The sequence below is a fragment of the Trichosurus vulpecula genome, chromosome 8, assembly GCF_011100635.1.
Source record: "Trichosurus vulpecula isolate mTriVul1 chromosome 8, mTriVul1.pri, whole genome shotgun sequence".
Lineage (NCBI taxonomy): Eukaryota > Metazoa > Chordata > Mammalia > Diprotodontia > Phalangeridae > Trichosurus > Trichosurus vulpecula.
The window spans coordinates 266,779,606-266,804,202 of record NC_050580.1 but is presented as its reverse complement, the minus strand read 5'-3'; the positions used below and the strand labels follow the sequence as shown (position 1 = coordinate 266,804,202).

Genomic DNA, 24,597 nt, shown 5'->3' with positions numbered 1-24,597 from the left:
CAAAAATACACCTAGTTAAAGGAGATAAACAGAGAAACTACAGTTTACTAAAAGGTACCACAGACAATGAATTAATATCAATACTGAACGCATATGCACCAAATGGCAAAACATCTAAATTCTTGAAGGAAAAATTAAATGAGTTACAGGAAGAAATAGTAAAACTATAATAGTGAATGACCTCAATTTACTCTCTCTAGGCCCTAGATAAATCTAACCATAAAATAAACAAGAAAGAAGTTAAGGAGAAGAACAAAATTTGAGAAAAGAAAGACCTCTGGAAAATACTGAATAGGATTAGAAAGAAACATACCTATTTCTTAACTGTGAATGGCACTTTCACAAAAATTTACCATGTGTTAGGGCATAAAAATCCTACAAATGAATGAAGCGAGGCAGAAATATTAAATGCCTCTTCTTATGGCTATAATGAAATTAAAATCACATTTAAAAAGAATCATTTAAAATATATATTAAAAACTGGAAACTAAATAACTTAATCCCAAAGAACAGATGTGGGAGAGGATTCTGGGAAGATGGTGGAGTAGGTCAGAAAATTCCAAGCTCTCAAGATTTTCCCCCAGAAAAGGAAAAATAGCACCTTAGGGCAAACAAAGTGTGGGTGGAGACAAAAAAGAATAGGGGCACAACCGGGATCTTCCAGGGGCAGTCTGAGAAGATCTTAAGAAGAACCTCAGAACTGGATTTCGTCCTGGTGAGGGGTAAACACTTCCAGGCTTGGTTCCATTTTAACAACAAGCAGGCAAGCCCTTTAAACTACTAGCGGCAAGCCCTGGGGTTAGTTGGTTGGATAGTGAGCGGGAGTCATGCATTTGAGCCCAGGAAGACTGCAGGAACCTCTGCTGACAAGGAACGCCAGACCCAGCTGTGCTGTGAAGAGCAGTGGGGGCGAGAAGGAACCAGCACACGCCCCATGAATGCAGAAGCAGTGGGGCAGAAAGACCCTGGATGTGGGCACTTACAGAAGGTTGGAGTTTTGGCTTTGGTTCCAAGCTAGAGGAGAGAACTCTGGGGCAAGAGGCACCAGTTCCCATACCCCAGGGCTAGAGGTGATTACAAAAATCAAATTATTACCACAAACAAAAAAAAATGCACAGGCAAAGGAGAAAGAACCCAATCATAGAAACCTATTACGGGAATAAAGATGACTGGGGTTCATCTTCAGAAGAGGACACTGAAGTAAAGAAACCCCCAAAAAGGAACATCAAATGGTCAGCTGCCCAAAAAGAATTTATACATGATCTTAAAAAAGACTTTAAAAATCCAATGACAGAGATGGAGGAAAAACTAAAAAAATAAAAATAATCCAAGAAAAACAAGAAGGTTATGAAAGGAAAATCAATAAATTAGAAAAGGAGATCCAGAATCTCAAGGAGGAAAAGGACACCTTGAAAATTAGAATTGGGCAAAGTGAAGCCAGTAAAATTATAAGAGATCAAGAAATAATTAAACAAAACATGAATAATCAAAAAATAGAAGAGAAAGTGAAACATAAGGAAAACAACAGATTTGGAGAACAGGTCAGGAAGAAAAAATATAAAAATAATCGGAGTAACAGAAAGTCATGATCAAAAACAGAATCTTGATACAATAATACAAGAAATAATTACAGAAAATTGTCCTGAAGCATCAGAACAAGGCAGGGAAGTAGAAATAGAGAAAATCCATCGCACACCACTTAAAAGAGATCTTCTCAGAAAAACTCATAGGAATATCATAGTCAAATTCCAAAACCCCCAGCTCTAGGATAAAATATCAAAAGCATCAAGATTAGACCAATTTAAATATGATGGTGCCACAATTAGAATTACACAAGACCTAGCAGCAGAGACATTAAAGGACCGCAGGTCTTGGAACACAACGTATCAAAGAGGAAAAGACCTGGGGCTCCGGCTAAAAATATCATACCCTTCAAATTTCAGTATTACATTGAATGGGAAAAAAAATGGACATTTGACAAACCCCCAGACTTTCAAGACTTGGTTAAAAAAAAATCCTCAACTTAATAGAAGATCTGACATACAAGAACTAAGTGAAACATAAGGTACATACCAAAGATTGACTATAAGAGATTTATAAGAACAGACTGCTTACCTTCTATATAACATAAAATGTAAAATATATGTCTAACATTCTTATTAATAATTGTAGAGCTCATAAGAAAGAGGGGGATAAACCTGACTATGATATGAATTTAAAAAGTAGAACCATTTAGAAACAGCTAAAAACAGTAACTATTTTATATAAAAGAGGAGGGGCAAGAAGAAGAAAGGCTACAGAGGATTTAGATGGGGAGGAGGGCTGATAGTTCTGGTAACCTACTTTCATCAGGAATGGTTTTAAGAGGGAACAATACACATATATTTAGAAGAGTATAAAAGTCTTCTAAATTTAGAAGAAATAAAATGGTAGGGGCATTGTGACAGGGGAAAGGACAAGGGAGGGATTTTTAGAGGGGAGAATGAGGTAATAGGTAAAGGGAGTTTAGATTAATGGGAATGGGGGGATAGGGGAGGGATGGGGGGGAAGGCAAGTAATAGGAGGGTAGGATGGTTCGTGGAGGAGGGGGGGTAGGCAAGTAATAGGAAGGCGATGTAGTGGTAGAAGAAAAGTAGAGGAGGCAGGAGGGATAGGAAACAAAAGATATATACAAACATAAAAAACAAAGATCAGGAGTAGAGTATGTTTGGGAAAGTATATGTCTATATATGCATGTATATATGTATAAGTGTACGTATATATCTGTATGTCTATGTATGTATCAAGAAATATCTAAATTATATTGTAGCCTTCTGGGGGGTGGGGGGAGGGGAAAAGAACAAAGTCAAAAAGTGCACAGCAGAGAACAAAAGAAAACACAAGGAAGCAAAGAAAAGATGGACAATTCTCAGCACAAGGTGTATTATTTATCATACAAGCTTTCTTGAAACGAAAATTTATTGTTACATATTTTGAATCCTCTCTATGTTCTGCCATTCACATGACATGCTTTTTTTCTTTCTTACTTTATATTTAAGTTTCAATATTTAAGTTTATGATGAGTTTTGTTTCTCTTCTCTATTTTGTATTTGCGTTCTCGTAAAATAAAAATTAAAAAAAAATATTTAAAGAAAAAAAAAGAGTGGATGCATCCAAGAACAAATCATAGAAACAATCAAATTTCATTAAAGATAATGACGACGATGGGACAACATACTAAATTTTTTAGGATACAGCCAAAGTGGTAATAAGGGAAAAAGTTATATCTCTAAATATGTCAATAAAAGGGAGGAAAAAGTAGATGAACTGGGAATGAAACTTTTAAAAATTAGAAAACTAACTGTAGTATTAATGTGATCAAAGATCTTCCTCACACATTCAGTAGGCCTCAGGTGGGGCTAGGTGGGAAAGTTCGATTATATCTTTGTTTGTAAATAGGCCTAAAGCCTCTAGTCACTAGGTACTAAGCCCATTTGGGCATGAAGCCCTCAGGGCCCTATGGGGAGTTGCTAAAACCAGAACCAAATGGTATGTGCACCGAGTTCTAGTCAATCATGAATTCAGCCAATCAGAGACCTGAGTTCTAGCCAATCAGATGCCAGCTAGGACTGTATATAAAGAGAGCTCAGAACTGAGAGCAGAGAATCTGCAGAGAGCTACAGGAATCAGAATTCACCCCAAGGAGGAGCAGGAACTCAGAAATGAAGGAGCTGCAGAGAAAGCTGAGCAGAGAGTTAGGATTCCTGAGTGATTGTTTACAGGATTGTTTACAGTGGGGGGAAGGTTACAGGATGACTTGGTTCCTCGCTATAATACTGTGTTTATAAATTCCTTCTTACTACACTGAGATGGACTTACTGTTTTTGGAATATAACTGCTACTATATCAAACTGGGCATATTGGTTCTTGGATTTGATCCTCTGGAATCTAAATAAATATTATACTTCCTCTGCCTTCTCAAATAGAGAGTTTTTCATACTTTGCGATTCAGAACCATTCAGGCATGTTTATGGTCATCCTCGAGGTCATGAATCTTGCATTACTCATACACCAATATATTTTAAAAAACCCCAATTAAACACCAAAACAGAAATCCTGAATATCAAAGGAAAGGCTAACAAAGTTGAAAATAAAAAATAAAAACCAATGAACTAATCAATAAAACTAGAAGCTTTTTTTTTAGCCAATCAAACAGAAAAACCAATGGCATGTTGGATTTAAAAAAAAGAAAAAGAAAACCAAATTATCAGTATCAAAAAAAAAAGTTAAGTTCAGAACCACTGAAGAGAAAATAGAAGCAATTATTAGGAGATATTTTGCCCAACTGTATACCAATAAAACTGATGATCTTAATGAAATGGATTAATGTTTACAAAAAATATAAATTGTCCAGATTAAAAGAAGAGGAAATAGAATACCTGAACAACCTTATCTTATAAAAAGCAATTAAACAATTGAAAAATGAACACCTTAAGAAAAAACCCCAGGACCAGATGAATTTACAAGCAAATTCTAACAAACATTTTAAAAACAATTCTAATACTAAGTAAATTGTAGAAGGGATGCCAAATTCCTTCTACCACATAAATATAGTCTTGATATCTAAATCAGAGAGAGAGTCAAAAGAGGAAAAAAAAACTGTAGACCAATTTCCCTAACGTATATTGATAGAATTTTTTAAAAAATACTAGCAAAGAGATTATGGCAATATATCACAAAGATCATACATTATGACCAAGATGGACTTATATCAGGAATGCAGTTAAGAAGTTTAAAAAACTGTATGCAAAATTGACCATATCAATAAAAAATGACAATAATCATTCGATTATCTCAATATTCGCCAAAAAAGCTTTTGACAAAATGCAACACCCATTCTGATTAAAAACACTAAAAAGCATAAGAATAAATGAAGCTTTTCATAAAATAATAAATAGTATCTCTCTAAAATCAAAAGCAAGCATTATCTGTAATGGAGATATACTAGAAATCTTTCCAGTAAGATCAGGGGGAAGCAAGAATATGCATTATCACCATTATTATTCAATATTATACTAGAAATGCTAGCTATAGCTACAAGAGAAGACAAGGAAATTGATACACAAGAACAATGCGGAAACAAAACTATCATTGCAGATGATATGGTTTACTTAGGGAACCCTAGAAAGGCAACTGAAAAAGTAACTAAAACACAACTTCAGCAAATAAACCCATTTCATAAAATAAACTCACATCAAATCATTGGTACTCTGTGCATTACTAACAAAAACCAGGAGGAAGAAATAGAAAGAGAAAATCCATTTAAAATAACTACAGACAATATAAAATACTTGGGAGACAACAGGTCAACACACAAATAAGAATTTTATAAACACATTTACAAAACACTCTTTATACAAATAATGATCTAAATAATTGTTGTTCAGTCATTTTTTCATTAACGACTGACTCTGTGACCCCATTTTGGGGTTTTCTTGGCAGAGATACTGGATTAGTTTGTCATTTCCTCCTTCAGCTCATTTTACTAATGAGGAAGCTAAGGTAAACAGGGTTAAGTGACTTAGCCTGAGTCACACAGGTAGTAAGTGTCTGAAGCCATATTTGAACTCAGGAAGATGAGTTTTCCTGATTCCCAGCCCCACATTCTATTCACTGTACTGCCTAGCTTGCCCTCTAAATAACTGAAGAAATACTAATTGCTCAGGAGTAAGCTGAGTTAATACAATAAAAAATTACAATAATACCCAAATTAATTTACTTCTTCAGTGCCATATCAATAAAGTTAAGAGAGAATTATAGAACTAGGAAAAAACCATAACAAAATTCATATAAAGAAACAAAAGAATAGCAAGGGAATCAAATGGAAAAAAAAATGGGAAGAGGCTTGAGCAGTACCAGAACTCAAACTATACCACAAAGCCATAATCATCAAAATAATTTGGTATTAGGTAAGAAACAGAGAGGTTGATCAATGGTACAGATAAGTTATATAAAATACAGAAGCAAATGAACAAAGCAACCTAATGCCTGATAAAGCCAAAAATCCCAGCTACTGGGACAAGAACTCACTATTTAACAAAAACTGTTCAGACATCTGGAAAGTAGTCTGGCCAAAACTAGGCAAAGACCAACATCTTATACCATATACCAAAATAAGCTCAAAATATGTACATGATTTAGACATAAAGAGTAAAATCATAAACAAATGAATAGAGAATGGAAGAAATTATCTGTCAGGCCTATGGCTAGGTGAAGCATCAGCATACAAGAGATAGAAAAGTTCATAGAAAGTGAAATGGATAATTCTTATTACAAAAAATTTAAAAGTTTTCACACAAAACATACGAATCTAAAATAAGAAGAAAAGCAAGAAATTAGGGGAAAAATATTTCCAGAAAGTTTCCTAATAAAGGTCTCATTTCAAAAATATATAGGGAACTGAGTCAAATTTACAAGAATAAGAACCATCCTCCAACTGGTAAATGGTGAAAAAGTATGAATAAACAGTTTTCAGATAAAAAAAATTGAAGCTATCAATAGCCATATGAAAAAATGCTCTGAAACACTAATAATTAAAGAAATACAAATTAAAATAACTCCGAGGTACCACCTTGCACCCATTAGCTGGAGGGGATATGGGAAAATAGGCATACTCATACACTATTAGTAGAGCTACAAACTATGCCCAAAAAGCTATTAAACTGTACATATCTTTTAACCTAGTGATACCACTAGTAGGTCTATACCACAAAGAGATCAAAGAAAGAGGAAAAGCGTTCATATATACAAAAATATTTATAGCATTTCTTTTTGTGCTAACAAAGCACTGAAAACTGAGGAGAAACCCATCAATTGGGGAATGGCTGAACAAGTCATGGTATATGAATGTAATGGAATACTATCATGGTGTAAGAAATCTTAGAGGATGGTTTCAGAAAAACTTAGGAAGACTTGCATGAACTGATTCAAAGTGAAATAAGCAGAACCAAAAGAACAATTTATCCAGTCATAGTATTGTAAAGATAATCAACTGTGAAAGACACAGTAACTCTGATCAGTACAAAAATCAACCACAATTCCAAAGGATTCATAATGAAATATGTTATCTGTCTCCAGAAAGAGGGCTGATGGACTCAGATTGCAGATTGAAGCATAATTCTTCTACTTCTTTTTTTTTCTTGGTTTTTTTCTTGGAATTTGGCTAATGTGGAAATTTGTTTTGCAGGTCTATATCAACTTGTAATGGATTTGATTTTTCTTGCCTTCTCAATGCTTGAGCGAGAGAGAGAGAATTTGAAACTGAAAATAAAATTGAATACAAATGAATAAATAAATAAATCCTAGTCCTACGATTTATTATATGACTAAAGGGAAATCACTTAACCTCTTGAGGCCTCAGTTTCCACATCTATAAAATGAAGGAATTAGATCATACAATCTCTAAGGTCCCTTAGAGTTTTAGATTCTACGTCTTTGAAAATGAAAACACTAATATCCAGATATACACAACAAAAAAAAACAACAACAAATTTATTAGAATTCAAGTACACAGCACAAAGACAGAAATGGGAGATGGCATACTGTGTACAAGGAGCAGTAAGAAGGACAGCTTGCCTAAGCTGAAGTGTGCACGGAGGAAGTGATATATAATAAAACAGGAAAGGTTGCGAAGGGCTTCAAGTGGCAAACAAAGTTTATATATGATCTCAGAGGTAATCAAGAGCTTCTCTGCTATTTATTGAGTAGAAGAACAGCGTGATCAGAACTGTGTATTATGAAAATTACTCTGACAACTGAGTGACGGATGGATTGGAAAGGGAAAATACTTGAAGTTAAGAGATCAATTAGGAGGGTATTATAATATTTCAAGCAAGAGTTGATAAGGGCAGTTAGGATGGTGGCTATGTGAAAGAGAAGGGAAGATGGAGAGAGAAACAATAAAATTGAAAAGAGCAGTAAATATGTAGGCTGAGTGAAAGTGAGGAATCAAAGTTGACACCAAGGGTGCAAACCAGGGTGACTAGAAGAATGGTGGTATTCTCAAAAGAAATAATGAAGTTCAAAAGAGAGTTGAATTTAGGGGGAAAGATAATAAATTCATGCTGAATTTAAGGTATCTACAACACATCAAATTAGAAGCATCCAATACACAATTAGTCATGTGGGACTGGAGATTGGGAGAGAGAATTGGACTGAACAGGGATCTGAGAATTATCTACATAGAAATAATACTTAAGTCAGGGATTCCCAGATAGTCTCAGTCATAGAGAGTTGGAAGGAGCTGATTCAGCGGCTCAGATTACTAGCCTATCCATGCCAGAAAACTGAACCACTATCACCTGAACTATCTTAGGAACATTCTGAAGATTACCTGGCAAGATAAGGTACTGGACACTGAGGTTCTGTCTCAAGCTGAACTATACTGCAGAGAGTGCAACTCCAATGGGCTGGCCACATAGCCTGAATGCCAAATTTACGGTTACCTAAGAGATTGTTTTAATGAGAACTCACACAAGGCAAGAGTTCAAAAGAAGCAGGACAAGGACACTCTCAATGTCTCTCTAATTGTGAGACATGGGAGACACTGGCACAGGACCACCCAGCATGGCATGCCCACATAGAGAAGGCTCTATATTCCATGAGCAAAGCAGAATCTCAGTAGCACAAAGGAAATGTGAGTTGTGCAAATCCAGAAACATCTCCATCTCAAATGTTCAAATGGACTACGCGTGCCTGACCTGTGGTAGAGCCTTCTGAAATCATACTGGACGCACCAGCCACAACCAAACACACCGTACCCAGATGCCAACATCGTGATGTCATTGGTCTTCTTCAAAAATGAAGGATAAACAGCAACAAGTAATGCTAAAATAGGCTTGGAGGTTTGGGGTGGAATTTGTTTAGACTGTCTTAGGAATATTATGGAGAAATTATGCTAGGTAGGGGAAAAGAATGAAGGATACCCTTCATCAAGGGTTTGAAAAATATCAAAGAACTTTCCTGACAAGGTGGGTTAAAAGTAAGAGGAATTCAAAATTAAAACAAGATTTTATATATATGAGATATTTCAGTAGTAGTGCTGCCTCATGGTATAATCTCTCAAATATACCCCTTCTCTCCTCTGACACTGCTACTGCTCTAGTGCAGGACCTCCTCACCGAATGCCTGGATTGTTGCAATGGCCTCATGGTAAGTCCACCTGCTTCAAGTGTCTCCCCATTCTAGTCCATCTTCCACACAGCTGCCAAAGTGACATCGACAGACCTTGGCAACAGATTAGATATAGGGTGGGGTTGGAGTGGGGGAGGTAAGAGAAAGTGGTAAGCACTACAAGTATTTTTTCCAATTTATAAATGAGAGGCTTGAAAAGGCATACTGATACACCATGCTTGAAAATTAGGTAATTTCCCAGGATCCCACAGCTTGTAAGTTATCAGAGGCAGAATTGGAATTCATGTTTTCCTGACTCTTGATTCCATACTTGGCGTGTTGCCCCACTCTTCCTCGGTCTGTACCATTTTGTCATGAGGCACCAGCTAAGAGAGCTAAAGCAATCTATCATCAAAGAGAAGACCTGGCAAAAGCGGCTGAATAGGAAGGAAGAAGAAATATAAAAGAGTAAGACACAGGTTCCTGTAATTCAAAGGATTCCTTTTAAAGTCATTGTAAGCTTGTAAACTTCCCTTTTAATTTAGTATATATTCTCCTATATATTATTGTATGTAGTGATAATCCATCAAAAAAAAAAACTTAAAGGAAAGGAAAAAGGACCACTTTGAAGGATCTGGGCAAAGAATCAACAATTTTTTTAATTAAAAAAAAATGACTGTCTCCTCTCTGATATCTTAAGCTAGACAGTGGTAAACTTAGAAAACGTAGAAGTGATATCCCTGAGAAAAAAAAAACAATAAAGGGGGAAATCAATTTTGGGGTTCATTACTAGTAGATAAAACTGGGATTATGGTACAGCCTATGAGGCTATTCAGGGTCAAAGGCCCATAATGTCACATGTTGATTCTATTAAGAAAATACAGCTTCATATATTTATTACATTTTGTCTCTGAGTCACAAGTGCAACAGGGACTGTAAACAGTGCCAAAGCAGAGAATGCTTAGTGAGCAGTGAGAAAAATAGAGAATGATGGACAAGGAAGAATGACAGAAATGTGAATAACTGAAGACTGATTACATCACTTCCATAAAAGCCACACTCATAATTAGAAGTACTCAGTGATCCATCTACTGCACAAGGAATTAGTCCTTCAGGGCAGCAACTCTAGTAAGAGTCACAAGCTTCTTTCCTAGGAAAGCAGATGAAGGGATACCAGCAAAGCAGAGCTGCGAGACCAGAAGGAAATCACTGCCATCTTAAGACTCTGAAGTCGGCTTCAGGAGATCCCGGCCATCAGCACATTTAAGGTTCTAAAAGGCGATTCTTTCACAAAATGATGCCTTCCTACTGAGTCAAACTGAGGAATTTTTTCACGTGGAGCAAAAATAAGTGCAGGAAAGAAGGAAAGGAAGCATAAAGAGTACTCTCCACTTAACATCATTATTGTATTAACTGACACCAGAAATTTTTAATTTTTTAAAGTTTAATTTCTATCTGCACAAACGCACTTAAAAATAATTATAATCAGATATTATAATTTTACTTGAAAGAAAAATGTTTATCCTACTACTTTCTAGTTATCTAGTACATGTAAATGAACTTCTATGTTGGCTGACATGGTCAATCAATAAGCATTTATTAAGCACCTACTATTTGCCAGGTATTGTGCTAAGCACTGGAGATACAAAGAAGCAAAAGATAGTGCCTGCTCTCAAGGGAGACAACATACAAACAAATAAATACAAAGTAACCTATACTATCCTTAGAGGTATTCTGAAATTCCAGTCCTCCTAGTATTCTAGCCCAGTCCTAGTTCTTCAAAAATAAGACATTAGAATAAGAGTTCTTGTCCATGATACAAAAAAGGTTAAGACTCCCTATCTGGAGGAAGCAGTAGTACGTGGGTGATTAAAAAAAAAAAAGATTTCTAAATTTTTTTTACATGCATTTACAATCTGTCCCTCTCACCACCCTCTCATCCTATTGAACCAAAACAACACAAAATCCTTCACCATGAGCATGCCCAGTCTGGCAAAATAAATTCCCACATTGAACAAGCTTGAAAATGCATGTCTTTTACTGTACTTCAACTTCATTATCTCTCTAGGAAGACATAAGTGATGTGTATGCATACACACACACACACATACACACACACATACACACACACGAATAAATACATATACACAAATACATAGATAGATCTCTTCAGTCTTCTAGACTCATGATTTATCATTGCACTGCCTAGAGTTCTAGTCTAAAAATTGTTTTCAAAGAAATGCTGTTTAAAAGTGACTTTCAAAGTTTTAGAGCAGGTTTGGACAGTAAGGCATTAATAGTCATACCATAAATGATGCTGGCCAACGCAAAGAAGAGATATGAAAAGACACATCCTCCCACTTCTTTAGAGAGAGACCATGGGAGACTATGAGGGTGGAACACTGAATATAATATCAGGTTCTTTCTATTTTCCATATGCTGAACTGTTTTGCTTATTCTTCATTATAAGAGACAGCTCTCTTGGGACAGTGGGGGAAGTTTTGAGGGATGTGTTCAGAAATGACATACTAGAAAATTAGATGACATACTAGAAAATTTAAGTGATGTAAAAGCAAAGGACGTTAATAAAAATTTATTTTAAAAAAATAGTTTATCAGAACAACCATGGAGACTATGACTGTACATTGGCATTATCCTCAATAAAAGTGCCTAATGTTTAAATTTTATTAGCCTCTTTCATCTTTTGAAATTTTCTACTTTATTAACTAAGCACATCAAGACACATACTTAAGCAGTAGCACTAAATAGTGATAAAATTTGTAAATACTGTAGAGGTATCTAATCATATCAGTTCTGTGAAGGATAACACAGACTTCAACAAATAAGCATTTTTAGAAAGCCTAGTAAAATCTTTGTAACACAGCATTCCACTCCCGCCTCCTAAAAAATACACACATTAGATTAACTAAATGTAATGATGTTATCACCATAGTTGAGATAATTCTGTCTTCAATTTCACAATATTCTAGTCTCCATTTCTGTTTCAGGCCCTTTTGCTCTTTAGTTTTTATAATTTACAAGCTCATTAGGCTACAATCTGAAATTTGAATATACAGTATTTGCTAACTAAAGTGAAAAACATTTAACCAATATCATTTGCACTTAAAAGGGTTGAGTTTTAACCATTACACAAGTTAAACAGACTTTACTCTAAATTCCATTAAGTTCAAAAGGGCTCCTCACAACATAGTTGGTCATCTGCAGTCATTAAAATGTCAATCTGTTGATGGGATTTTTCATAATATACTTCCTAGGCACTGGCTTGTTCCCCCATTTTCTACCCTTCTGCATAATAAGACAGACAAGTGAACAACGTCACCAAGTATGAACAAAACTCCTCAGAACTGAGGCAGCCAAGAGTCTTTAGAACTTAAAGTCTTCTTCCACCACAGAAATACACACTTTCTGAAAATCAAATACAACAACTAATCTATAGCTGAGCAAGGTTAATGTGCCATTTAAATAAGAAAGATGTGGTATTTCAAAGACAAAGTTAACATGAAAAGAAGGAAAAAAAATATTGAAGGGAAAATCTGAATCCACCAAACCTGAAGAACTTAATAAATAATAAATCAAAATGAATCAGTAGTAAATGTCAGCAAATTGATATTAGCATAATATTCAGAATCACAACTGATTGATCAAGGTAAAGGCAGATTATAAAGCCTACTGTTCTACCTTTCAAGGAATCAAGCTTAGCTAAAGGATGGCATAAAATACAGAAATGGGGTCCAGTTCATTGTCTACATCTCTCCAAAACCTTCTATTCTGACTTAGAGTTGACCATTCCTTTAACATCATGCTCCACAGTGTCTCTGCACTGTTAAAATATAATTTACTGTCTATGTGGGTTTTGGTAATAAAGAGAGTCTGCCTGGGTCAGGCAGAAGAGACAAAAAGAATGTGATGTCAGTGATGCCAATCAGTGTAAAATTTCCAGGTTTCCAATTTTGGGGGATAAATGCATGTTTTTCTTTTTTTAACACACATTCTTCATTCAGCATGCATTAATCATTTTGTTTTCTTCTTTGGTGGGTCCAAACAAGGTCAGTTTTTTAATGTTTCAGCACTAAAAGTACTTTATTCAGACTAAGATTTCCAGGACCTTTTCCTTTCCCTTCACAAGAAAGTCTCTTTAATGACAGCCAATTTGCAAACATCAGATGTAAGATTACAGCTTCAGTAAAACAAGGAGAAAGAAATTAAAGTTCACTTCAAGTATTTATGCTGGCATACACTGAACAGAGCGATTTATGAAGAAACTGACACCAAGGGCTCCATTCTGCCATCACTCATGTGCTGCGTGCACCAGATTTTCACATTACTTTAATCAAGAAGCAGACATAATGAATCTATCATTTAAAGTATGCAAATTCATTATTCCTCCTTTGTGGAAGTTTGACATCTTGGCTCATGTCACACATTCACAAACCAAGAATGCATTCTACTAAGAGGACAAAGAACAAAGAAACTGGAATAAGTCGACTGTTTAAGTTATACCATCTTTCCCTTCTTGAAGCAAGCAAACAGAAAAAAAAGTGCCTGCTTACATTATAAGGTCATTAGGGTCAGTTTTAATAACACAAGATCTTCAATTTCCCTTCACAGTGCTTAAGGGAATCCCAAAGTCTTATAAACAATTCTTTCAGACTAAATATTAATAATCATCCCCAACAACTAAGCTCACAACACATTTTCCTTAAATATGTTTTTAAAGCAGACATTAAAATACATCAGTGATAAACAATGTTCAACTCATTCTCCATCTCAGGCAAAGGTAATAATAATACTGCCTATGGGGATAGTGAAAATTGGAAAGTTGTCTCTTAAAACCAATTCACTCCCTAACCCCACAAAAACAAAAAGCTCAATTCAAAGCAAATATGTACACACATACATGATCCAATTTAATTTTCAATCAGTTTTTATGTATAAAGAATTCAATTTCTAATAAAATTGTCCATGTTATATTTAATTCAAAAAAACATTCATTTTTCAAATTTCTTAATTCTAAATCACAAAATTTCTTTCTTCATTGTTCTTCACATTTGAGAGCTTTTCAAGATGTAATGACTAAAGTATTAAAAGTTCAATAGGAACACAAAGAAATAAATCCTATTTTTGCAAAAAAAAAAAAACCTTTTGAGAAATGCCTTTTAAAACATAAAGAACAAAACTATCATATTAAAAAATGAGTTTTCTTTCTCCTTCACAAAGCATATTAAGTACTTGTTATGTGAATGTTCCCTAGCTCTGCCCTATCTTTACTTACTCTCTGATAATTCTGGATTTCCTCGAAGATTCATCATCTTTGGAATTGAAGGGCCATATACATCCACATCCAGCAAACCAATGGCCTTTGACTGAAAAGAAAAATTCACTATTGAAAAATTTATAATGTAAATTAAAACTAAGATGAGTACATTTTAAATCTGACAACACAAAGGGAAAGGTATAAAATTTAAATGAATGCTCGTATCCCATCCTTTCAAAAACTACTGCAGAAGAACTAATATAAATGCTTTTACAAAGAATTTTTGTTATTGTTGCTCCTTCTAGGGAACTGCCAACACATGACTCACTGTCTTCCCATTATGGTCTATCTTTTTTCCATATATAATCCAAAACAAAATGTTCTGTTCTTTATGAACCTGACTTTTTGAGGACTAAACTCCATATACAGTGTTAAATGTTATTAGAAATTGTATACACAACAAAGCTATAAGGAGAATTAGCATGAACTATCTAATTAGAAAACACTTCTAATGTACTAAAATTTAAAAATAAAAATATCACAAAAGATAACATTGTAAACTAAGAATAGCAATACAGTGACACAAAAACGCTGGTAGTAACCATCTTTCATTTTTTACCTTGCCTACTTCTTTCCAAACACAAAGCTACTTTTTAAGATACTCTGTGGCTAGATTTGATTTCTAGAAAAGTTGTTGCAAGTTTATATGCAGTGGCGTAAATATAAGATAAAAATAAAAATAGCCACTTGATTTGTCAACTAAATTTATCAAGAAATTAATTTCCTACAGCATAGTATATACTGAAACAGCTAAACCAAAAGATCTAATTTCTATTCTTGGCATTGCTTCTTACTCAATACGAGACGTGCAGAAAGTCACTAACTTTCCTGAGGCTATTTTCTCCTCCCTAAAATCTAATTTAGTGAATATTTATTGATGCCTACTTATTTGCAAGGCCCTATGAGGGGTGGGAACCATCTCTACTCAATTTACAGAATGCTTTGACAGTAAATGAAAGAAAGCTGATATGTTCAGAGTAAAGGTATCATATAAAACACAAATATACATTTCCATGTGATTATTACGTCAAAATCTACTTCAGAATCTACTACAAGCAAATCACTGAACATGAATACAAAAGTAAATTGCCCTCAGAAATATTTTAATCTATAAGGGAAACTATTTGCTTTCTCTTTTTTTTCCTTTTTTGGTTTTGTTTCTTCTTTCTCATGGTGCATTCCATTGGTTATAATTCTTCTTTACAACTTGACTATTGTGAATATAAGTTTAAGGTAAAGGTACATGTAGAACCTATATTGGATTACATGCCATCTTGGGTGTGGAGGGGGGGGAAAATTTGGAACTCAAAAACTTGTAGAATTGAGTGTTGTAAACTAAAAATAAAAAAATAAATTTAAAAAATAGTTTAATCTAGTAAAGAGAATAAATATGCACAAGAAATACCAAAAATATTTGAATCAACAAACATTTATCAAGTGTCTACTTGTGAAAGCCACTGTGCTAAACTCTGTGAACATAATATAGACAAAAATGGAGTATTCCCTACCCTCAAGGAGCTTACTTTCTACCACAGGATACAACACTTCAATAGATAAATAAATATGAGGCAATCTGATGATAGTGAAAACATTAATAACAAGGGGGTTTAGGAAAGACTTCAGAGATGTGGTCCCCAATATAAGCTTTAAAAGATGATAAGGATTCTAGAAGGCTGAAATACGGAGAAGATGTCTGTCTAAAAGGTATGGATGATATACTCTGTACAAATACACAGAGGCCAGACATGAACTGTCAAGGCTGAGGAACAGCTAGAAGTCAGAGTGATAAGAACATAAAAGAGGTGCAAAATACTAGGAAACTTTGGAAGAGGGAAAAATAGGAAGACTAAAGATGGCTCCACAAAGGGACTGACTGTATTGAGCCTTAACAGAGTGGAGGAGGAGGTATTCCAAGAGGAGAAAGCAGCATAAATAAAGGCACAGAGGAGGGAAAGCTTAAGATGGAACCTGGAGATGGACAGTTCCATTTGGGAGAAAGAAAAGATAGAAAAGAAGGAATAAGAATAGGATATTCAATTGGAATCAGACTATGGAAGAAAATTCTAGACTAAAACATCTGGATTCTGTTTAGTAGACAATGGAGAGTCAAGGAAGGTCGTTGAGCAACAAAGGAATGTGAGCATATGTGTGCATATAGAAGACGAATCTGGCAGCGGTATAAAGGATTAAGAACTTGGAGACAAGGAGACAAAGTAAGGGGTTCTATCAGTGGTCAGAGTAGAGGCTGTACGAGAGACAGTGCTGAAAGTGAAGAGCAAAGGATGGGTTGGAGAAACATCACAGTGGTTAAAAAATAAACCATACTTGGGAACTAGGGAAAGAGAAATCCAAAATGTCTCAGAGTTTGAACATAAACGACACAGAGGATGATGAAGGCACCATTAACAGAAACAGGTTAGTCAGAAAGAAGCTCAGTTTGGGAAATGTTGAGGTTAACATCTCCCAAGTGAAGACATCCAATTGGAATCTAGAAGAAATGCCAATCTAGGGGATATGAATTTAACAACCATCAGTTTGGGGATTATAGATGAAGCTCTGACACTATATTTTGTCTGAGAAAGAAAGAAATCAGAAAAGAAACAGTGATATAACCTTTGAGAATACCCACATCTAGAAAGCAGGAGGAACAGTCAAAGAAGGCATAGCCAGGGAGGTATGGAGAACAACAACAATTTACCATAACAGTAAAGGATAGAAAAAAAATTGAGGATATTAAAGTGTCAAATACTACAGAGGCGAAGGGTAAGAATGGGGAAGAGTCCCTCAATTTGGTGATTAGGAGGACACTGATAAACATTGAGAAAGTAGTTTTAGTCAAATGATGAGATGGAAAATAAAACAGTTTGCAAGGGTAGAGTAAATGAGTTGGTTGTAAGAAAATAGAGGCAATGAGTGTAGACTACTCTTTAGAAAAGTATATCAGGGGAAAGAAAAAAGTGTAATTCATGGGACTATGAGAAAAGGGCTTTTAGTGGGGTGTACAGAAAGCTTACATAGGACAGAAGACACCTGGCATGTCCGTTGATAAAAGGAAAGGACTCAGTGATGAGGAAGAGACTGCAGGAATAAGAGGGAAGAATAGTGATTGTTAGAACAAGTTCCCAGAGGAGAAAATGGGAAGGAAAAATTGTAAAGGTATAAATAAGTTTTGACATATGAAGAGGAGGTTCACAATGGATGGTAATTTTTCCAATAAAATAGGAGATGAGAACATCTCTTTAGATCAAGGTGGGTGTGGAAAAGTTGCCATGGGGAATTTAACAAGAAGTTGATGTGAGATGAATAAAAGGACTGTCAGGTAGTAATAAGGACCTATCTGAGATTAAATAACATAAACTTGTACTCAATCTCAGGCTGTACATTTTCATGACTTTCTCTAGCAATGCTTAGCAGTCCAGGAGCAAAAGTTTAAAAAAAGAAAAGTCACCCAGAGTTAGAGACTGAAAAGGCAGAAGGGTCAGGGAGAAAGGAGACTCCAGATACTAATGAGAGCATCATAGAAACAATTAATCATGGAGTTCAGGCAGAAGCCAAAAAGACAAAGCTAATGTACTAAAAATCATAACAGGAAGGGTTCAAAACCAAGAATAAATTCTAATTGTCCCATGAAGGCAGGCACTGTTTAATTTTTTTTTGCTTTGTAACCCCAGTATCCAGCATAGTGTCATGCGCACAGTAAGCACTTAATAACTGTTTGCTAAAATGAATCAAAGGAATGAGATATAGGTGAATGGGCAAGAGGTCCTAGAAAGGAAGGAAGCAAGGAAGACAGGAGGCAAGCATTTATTAGGCCCTTACCATGTGCCAGGCTAAGCTCTGGAGTTATAAGCAAAAAGGAAAGCAGTACCTGCCCTTGTAAAACTTACATTCTAAGGCGAAAAGACAATGCACAAAAGGGAACTGAAAGGAGAAAGGAAGGGCGTGAAGGTAGAGCATGGTTTTTAAGTCTGAAAGTCAGAAACAATGGAAAGGGAATGAAGGCTGACTTGGAACTCTCCACAAAGTGGAGGCCCCAGAAGAAACTCACCATTGGGAGAAGAAGGCAGGCTTTGCAGAAGGGAAAATTTCAGAGGCATAAATTCTGAAGGTAGAATAGTTCTACAGTATATCACACAATAAAATCAAATTAACAAGAATTTATTAAATTCCTGTTTTCTTTTTAGAGAATCCTACCTGCCCTTCAGCCTCCTCATCTTTCTCATTATTCCCTCTCATCCTTCTCCTTTCTACATGCCATGCACTGAGCTAAGCCCTACAGGGGTGGGGATCCTGTGGCTTCGAGGCCACATGTGGCCCTCTAGGTCCCCAAGTTCAGCCTTTTGACTGAATCCAAACTTCACAGAACAAATCCCCTTAATAAAAGGATCTGTTCTGTAAAACTTGGACTCAAACAGTCACACCCAAGGACCTAGAAGGCCACATGTTCCCCACATGTGGCCCAGAAGAAATGAAGAAAGGCCAAAACACAGTCTCTGCCCTCAAAGAGCTTACATTCTAGTAGGGCAGACTACGTGCAACAAGTAGGTAGTTAGAAGATACAAAGAAACAGTAGATGGAAGGCCCTCCAAGAGGAGAAGGCCTCCTAGAGTAGGTGAGATTTGACTCAAAGGATGTCAGGAAAACTAAGAGGCAGAGGTGAAGAGGTAGAACATACCAGGTATAGAAAATGGGAGATGAAACATCATGTTCCAGGAACTACAAGTAGGTCAGTATTGCTGGAATGGAGAGCACATGGAGAAGAGTGAAGTGTAAGAAGACCAGAAAGGTAAGACAGATGGGATCAGGTTATAAAGAGCTTTAAGTGCCAACAGAGGCATTTATCTTTGGGATATTTTATTTTTACTTTAAACTCCAGGAGATAGGAAAGTTAATTTTGCGTAATTTTTATATAGTATGCACATGGTCATTTAAAAAAAAAGTCTCATATAAGGAGACAGATATATGTCTAAAAATGGTTCTTTAGTGGTATTTTTAGAAACAAAATATTAGGCTGGCTGGATCATAAGACTGAGTTGGCCATGATACTGACATAATTTTTTTTTGGTAATGGTTTCCAAAAATGTACCTAGTTAAGACCCTAAAAAGTGTGTCACTCCATAGATTGTCAACTACTCCAAAGTCAACTTAAGAACAGAAAAGTAGCAAGAGTTCAGACATCCCCCAACTCCTAAATGTGGAGCAAAAATCAAGAAGGAAAGAAAAGGAAAAAAGAAATGGAAGAGGTAGCACACATATATTATTTAACTGAGAGATTATATGAGAATAGATTGCCAAAGAAGCCTTCATGTCAAGTTCTTCATTGAGGTTTAAAGGCAACAGTATATCCAGTTTTTATTCTGTAGAGTGAAAAAGTAGGGTCCCTTATTTTGGATTGTTTTTGTTGAGTCTACATCAGAATTTCATAACCTTTTCTATGTCATGGACCCTTCTTGACAATCTAGGTAAACTTATGGGCCCTTTGAAACATGTTTTTAGACTACTCAACCCATAAACGCCAAAGACAATGGAGCAGGTCAGTGGGAAAACTGTTGGCCCCAGGTGAGAGAAGTGCGTGGTCCAGCCCCAGCTCCAGAGTGGTGGAGGTGGTTGCAGCAGCAGCAGCAGCAGCAGCAGCAGCAGCAGCTGCAGCTGCTTCCAAAGCTCCACTCCCGCAGACAGTGGGGGGAATCATGTGGCTGATCAGTGCAAGGATTGCTTTGCTGGTGCTGAGGCAGTTTTCTCTTGCTTTGCCCTGCTTGGATCTGGGTCACAGTCCTGTTTGGTGGTCCTAGGGGGAAGAGGAGCACTGGTGTGGCAGAACTTGTGGTGACTGTGGAGGAGGAGTCCTCCTGGTAGTAACACAGCAGAAAGGAGTACTGTCACTCACAGACCAGAGCAGAAGCCAGGAGAGGAGCGTCATACCACCTCAGAATAGAAGTAGCTCTGAAAACAACAGTGCAAAACCCCTGAAGCTTGGCACAAAGCGCTCTCCACTCTGGAAGCAGTCATACCCTGACAAAAAGCTCAAAAGTCAAGTAACTGGCTGGGAATATGAGCAAGCAGCATAAAAGGACTCAGATTGTGGAATCTTTCTTTGGTGACCAAAGAAGATCAAAACATAAGGCCAGAAGAAGTCAACAAAGTCAAAGAGCCTGCATCAAAAGCCTCCAAGAAAAATATGAATTGGTCTCAGGCCATGGAAGAGCTCAAAAAGGATTTGGAAAAGCAGGTAAGAGAAGTAGAGGAAAAACTGGGAAAAGAAATGAGAGTGATTCAAGAAAATTATGAAAAATGAGTCAACAACTTGCTGAAGAAGACCCCAAAAAAATACTGAAGAAAATAACACCTTAAAAAATAGACTAACCCAAATGACAAAAGAGCTCCAAAAAGCCAATGAGGAGAAGAATGCCTTGAAAGACAGAATTAGCCAAATGGAACAGGAGGTCCAAAAGCTCACTGAAGAAAATACTGCCTTAAAAATTAGAATGGAGTAAGTGGAAGCTAGTGACTTCATGAGAAATCAAGAAATTATAAAACAGAACCTAAAGAATGAAAAAATGGAAGACAATGTGAAATATCTCATTGGAAAAACCACTGACCTGGAGAATAGATACAGGAAAGATAATTTAAAAATTATTGGTCTACCTGAAAGCTATGATCAAAAAAAGAGCCAAGACATCATCTTTCAAAAAATTATCAAGAAAAACTGCCCTGATATTCTAGAGCCACAGGGTAAAATAGAAATTGAAAGAATCCATTGATCACCTCTTGAAAAAGATCCCAAAAATAAGACTCCTAGGATTATTGTCGCCAAATTCCAGAGTTCCCAGGTCGAGGAGAAAATATTACAAGCAACCAGAAAAAAAACAATTCAAGTATTCTGGAAACACAATCAGGATAATACAAGATCTAGCAGCTTCTACATTAATGGATCAAAGAGCTTGGAATATGATATTCCAGAGGTCAAAGGAGCTAGGATTAAAACCAAGAATCACCTACCCAGCAAAACTGAGTATAATGCTTCAGGGCAAAATATGGATTTTCAATGAAATAGAGGACTTTCAAGCATTTTTGATGAAAAGACCAGAGTTGAATAGAAAATCTGACTTTCAAACACAAGAATCAAGAGAAGCATGAGAAGGTAAACAGGAAAGAGAAATCATAAGGGACTTGCTAAAGTTGAATTGTTCTGTTTACATTCCTATTTGGAAATATGATATTTGTAACTCATGAGACCTTTCTCAGTATTAGGGCAGTTGAAGGGAATATACATATATAGAGAGAGAGGGCACAGGGTGAGTTCAATATGAAGGGATGATATCTTAAAAAATAAAATTAAGGGGTGAGAGGAATATATTGGGAGGAGAAAGGGACAGATAGAATGAGGTAAATCATCTCTCATAAAAGTGGCAAGAAAAAAATGTTATAATGGAAGGGAAGAGGGGGTAAGTGAAAGGGAATGAGTGAATGTTGCTCGCATTGCATTTGACTTAAGGAGGGAATGACATACACAAAAGTAGGTCAAAGGGGATGGTGGGGATGATAGAAGGGAGGGCAGACTGGGGGAGAAGGTAGTCAAAAGCAAACACTTTTGATAAGGGACAGGATCAAGGAAAAAAAGTAAATAAAGGGGTACAGGATAGGATGGAGGGAAATATAGTTAGTTTTTCACAACATGACTATTATGGAAGTGTTTTGCCTAACAATACATGCACAACCTATATTGAATTGCTTGCCTTCTCAAGGAGGGTGGGTAGGGAGGGAAGAAGGGAGAGAATTTGGAACTCAAAGTTCTAAAAACAAATGTTAAAAAAAAATTGTGTTTACATTCAACTGGGAAATAAGATATACAGACAATGGGGTACAGAAATCTATCTGCCCTACAAAAAAGGAAGGGGAAAAGGGATGGGGGGGGTGATAGAAGGGAGGGCAGACTGGGGAAAGGGGCAATCATAATATATGACATCTTGGGGTGGGGGAGGGTAGAGATGGGGAGAAAATTTGTAACTCAAAATCTTGTGGAAATGAATGCTGAAAAATAAAAATAAAGTTTTAGAAAAGGAAAAAAGAATCATGTTTTTAAATAGATAAAATAAAATACATAAGATTATAAATGAAACCAATTATATTGAAATAACAATAAAATTTTTTTTCCTATCCATGTTCAGAGACCCTGTGAAATCTTTCCATGAACCTCAGGTTAAGAACCCCTCCTCTACAGCATCACAAAACAAAAAAACCTAGGTAGAGCATTATTTCAAAAATCTTTCCCTTGTAAAGTAGTTAGCAAGACCTTTGGAACCTGCCATCTTGTATGATCACACAATAAAATCATAGTCTGATTATACACTGTAGCACAGAATGGGTCCTGCATGCTCAAAGGCTATACTAATGGAAAACAGGCTCCAGCAGATTCTACCAAGGCTTTAAGCATGGGCCTGATAACAGACCAGAGCTATTATCCAAGAAACAGCCTACATAAATGCTGAAAGATTCACCATCTGTAGGCTGGCTAGAAGGTAATGAATTATCGTGTCACAGCAATTTATGATATAGAAAAAAAAAATGGTCTTCAGTCTCCTACTTTCAAAGTGATGGCAGCAGAATGGGAAAAAAGGGGGCAGAGGGGGAGAGGATGCTAAGAATCATGTTCTTTTTGCAACCATTTACAAACATTAATTTAGCTGTTGATACTCTTTCTTAATAGTGAAACAAAAAATTTAACACACTACTGAAGGATGTGAACCACAATCACACTGACATCCTCCATGCTATCAAGTAAAGCGAAATACATTAAAAGAGCAGACAGTGTTGGTTTCACACAACAGACACATGAAAATATTGGCTTTATAGGATACTTAGTCATAGTGCTTTGGAGAGCTTACAATAAATGGAAGCAAAAAGGCCAACACAAAGTTAACTGCAGTTTACACAACATTGCAAAAAATTTAAAAAGCACAAAAATTCTTCAAAGAATTTGACAAGGTCCTCCAAACTAGGTCAATATATCCTTTGATATTCAGTGAAGTAAACAAAAAGGTGGGTGCAAAAAAAAATCTTTTTTTACTCAATATCTACTGTGTGCAAGATGCAGAAGGTGGGAAAGATAAAAAGTTTAGGGAAGACAACGTCTCTGCCTTTGAGGAAGTCCAAGTCTAGTACAGTTAGGGAACAGGGTCAACACAGGTAGTGGCAATATGTAATATATTATGAGAGCATTAGAGTTACAAAACAAAGTTTCAAGTGGTGTACAAAAGGGGAAGTCATTATCAAACAAAAAGATCAAGGAAGGCTAACCTTGATGTATGTATTCCAGCCAACTGGCCCAGAAAAACTGTATCTTAGGGTGCTGATGTGACTTGGGTAATCTCTGAAAGAAAAATAAAGGGGAAAAGAAGCATTGCCACAGACCAGAGAAGGATAAATGTCCCAATTTTCAAAAACAGGAAAGGGTCTGTAAAATCTATATATAGACCACTTAGCTTTACTCTTCCCAAAATAACAGAACTGATTAAAGAACGGTGAGAAACAATGTGACTTCGGAAGTATGGCCAGATGATAATTTCTCTGAAAAAGATCAGGGGTTTGGGTGGACTGCAAATCCCATAAGTCAATAGTATAACATGGAGGCCAAAAAAAATAATCTAATGCCATTTTATAATTCAGTCATAGAGGCATAGTGTCCAAAATGAAGCAGATCATAGTTCCAATCTACTATGCCTTGGCCACATGTAATGGTAATGTAAATATATTTCCAATTATCATCAATGTTGTGATTATTGCCTTGCTGATACACCATAGTACTTCTAAAGTACGGTATTCTGTCCTGGGCACCACATTTTAGTAAAGATGCGGACAAGATGGGGGAGGACATTATAAAGAGGATATCTAGGATAATGACTGTAAATGCACTGTTGAACATGATTCACCAAGATGACTTGAAAGAGATGATGATGTTTTTATCATGTAGAAGATAGAAGGGAGAGAGGCGGAGCCAAGATGGCAGCTGGAAAGCAGGGACTAGCGTGAGCTCCCCGCCGAGTCCCTCCAAAAACCTATAAAAAATGGCTCTGAACCAATTCTAGAACCACAGAACCCACAAAACAGCAGAG

General features: G+C 36.2%; 1 protein-coding gene across 1 annotated transcript in view; it reads right to left on the bottom strand.

Annotated features, from left to right (window-relative positions):
- Positions 1–24,597, bottom strand: part of NUBPL (nucleotide binding protein like) — a 333,097-nt gene that overhangs the window by 252,109 nt on the left and 56,391 nt on the right. Inside the window, exon 4 of the mRNA XM_036736308.1 lies at positions 14,444–14,534. Coding sequence (XP_036592203.1) covers positions 14,444–14,534 — 91 coding nt within the window. The remainder of the gene's footprint in view (positions 1–14,443; positions 14,535–24,597) is intronic.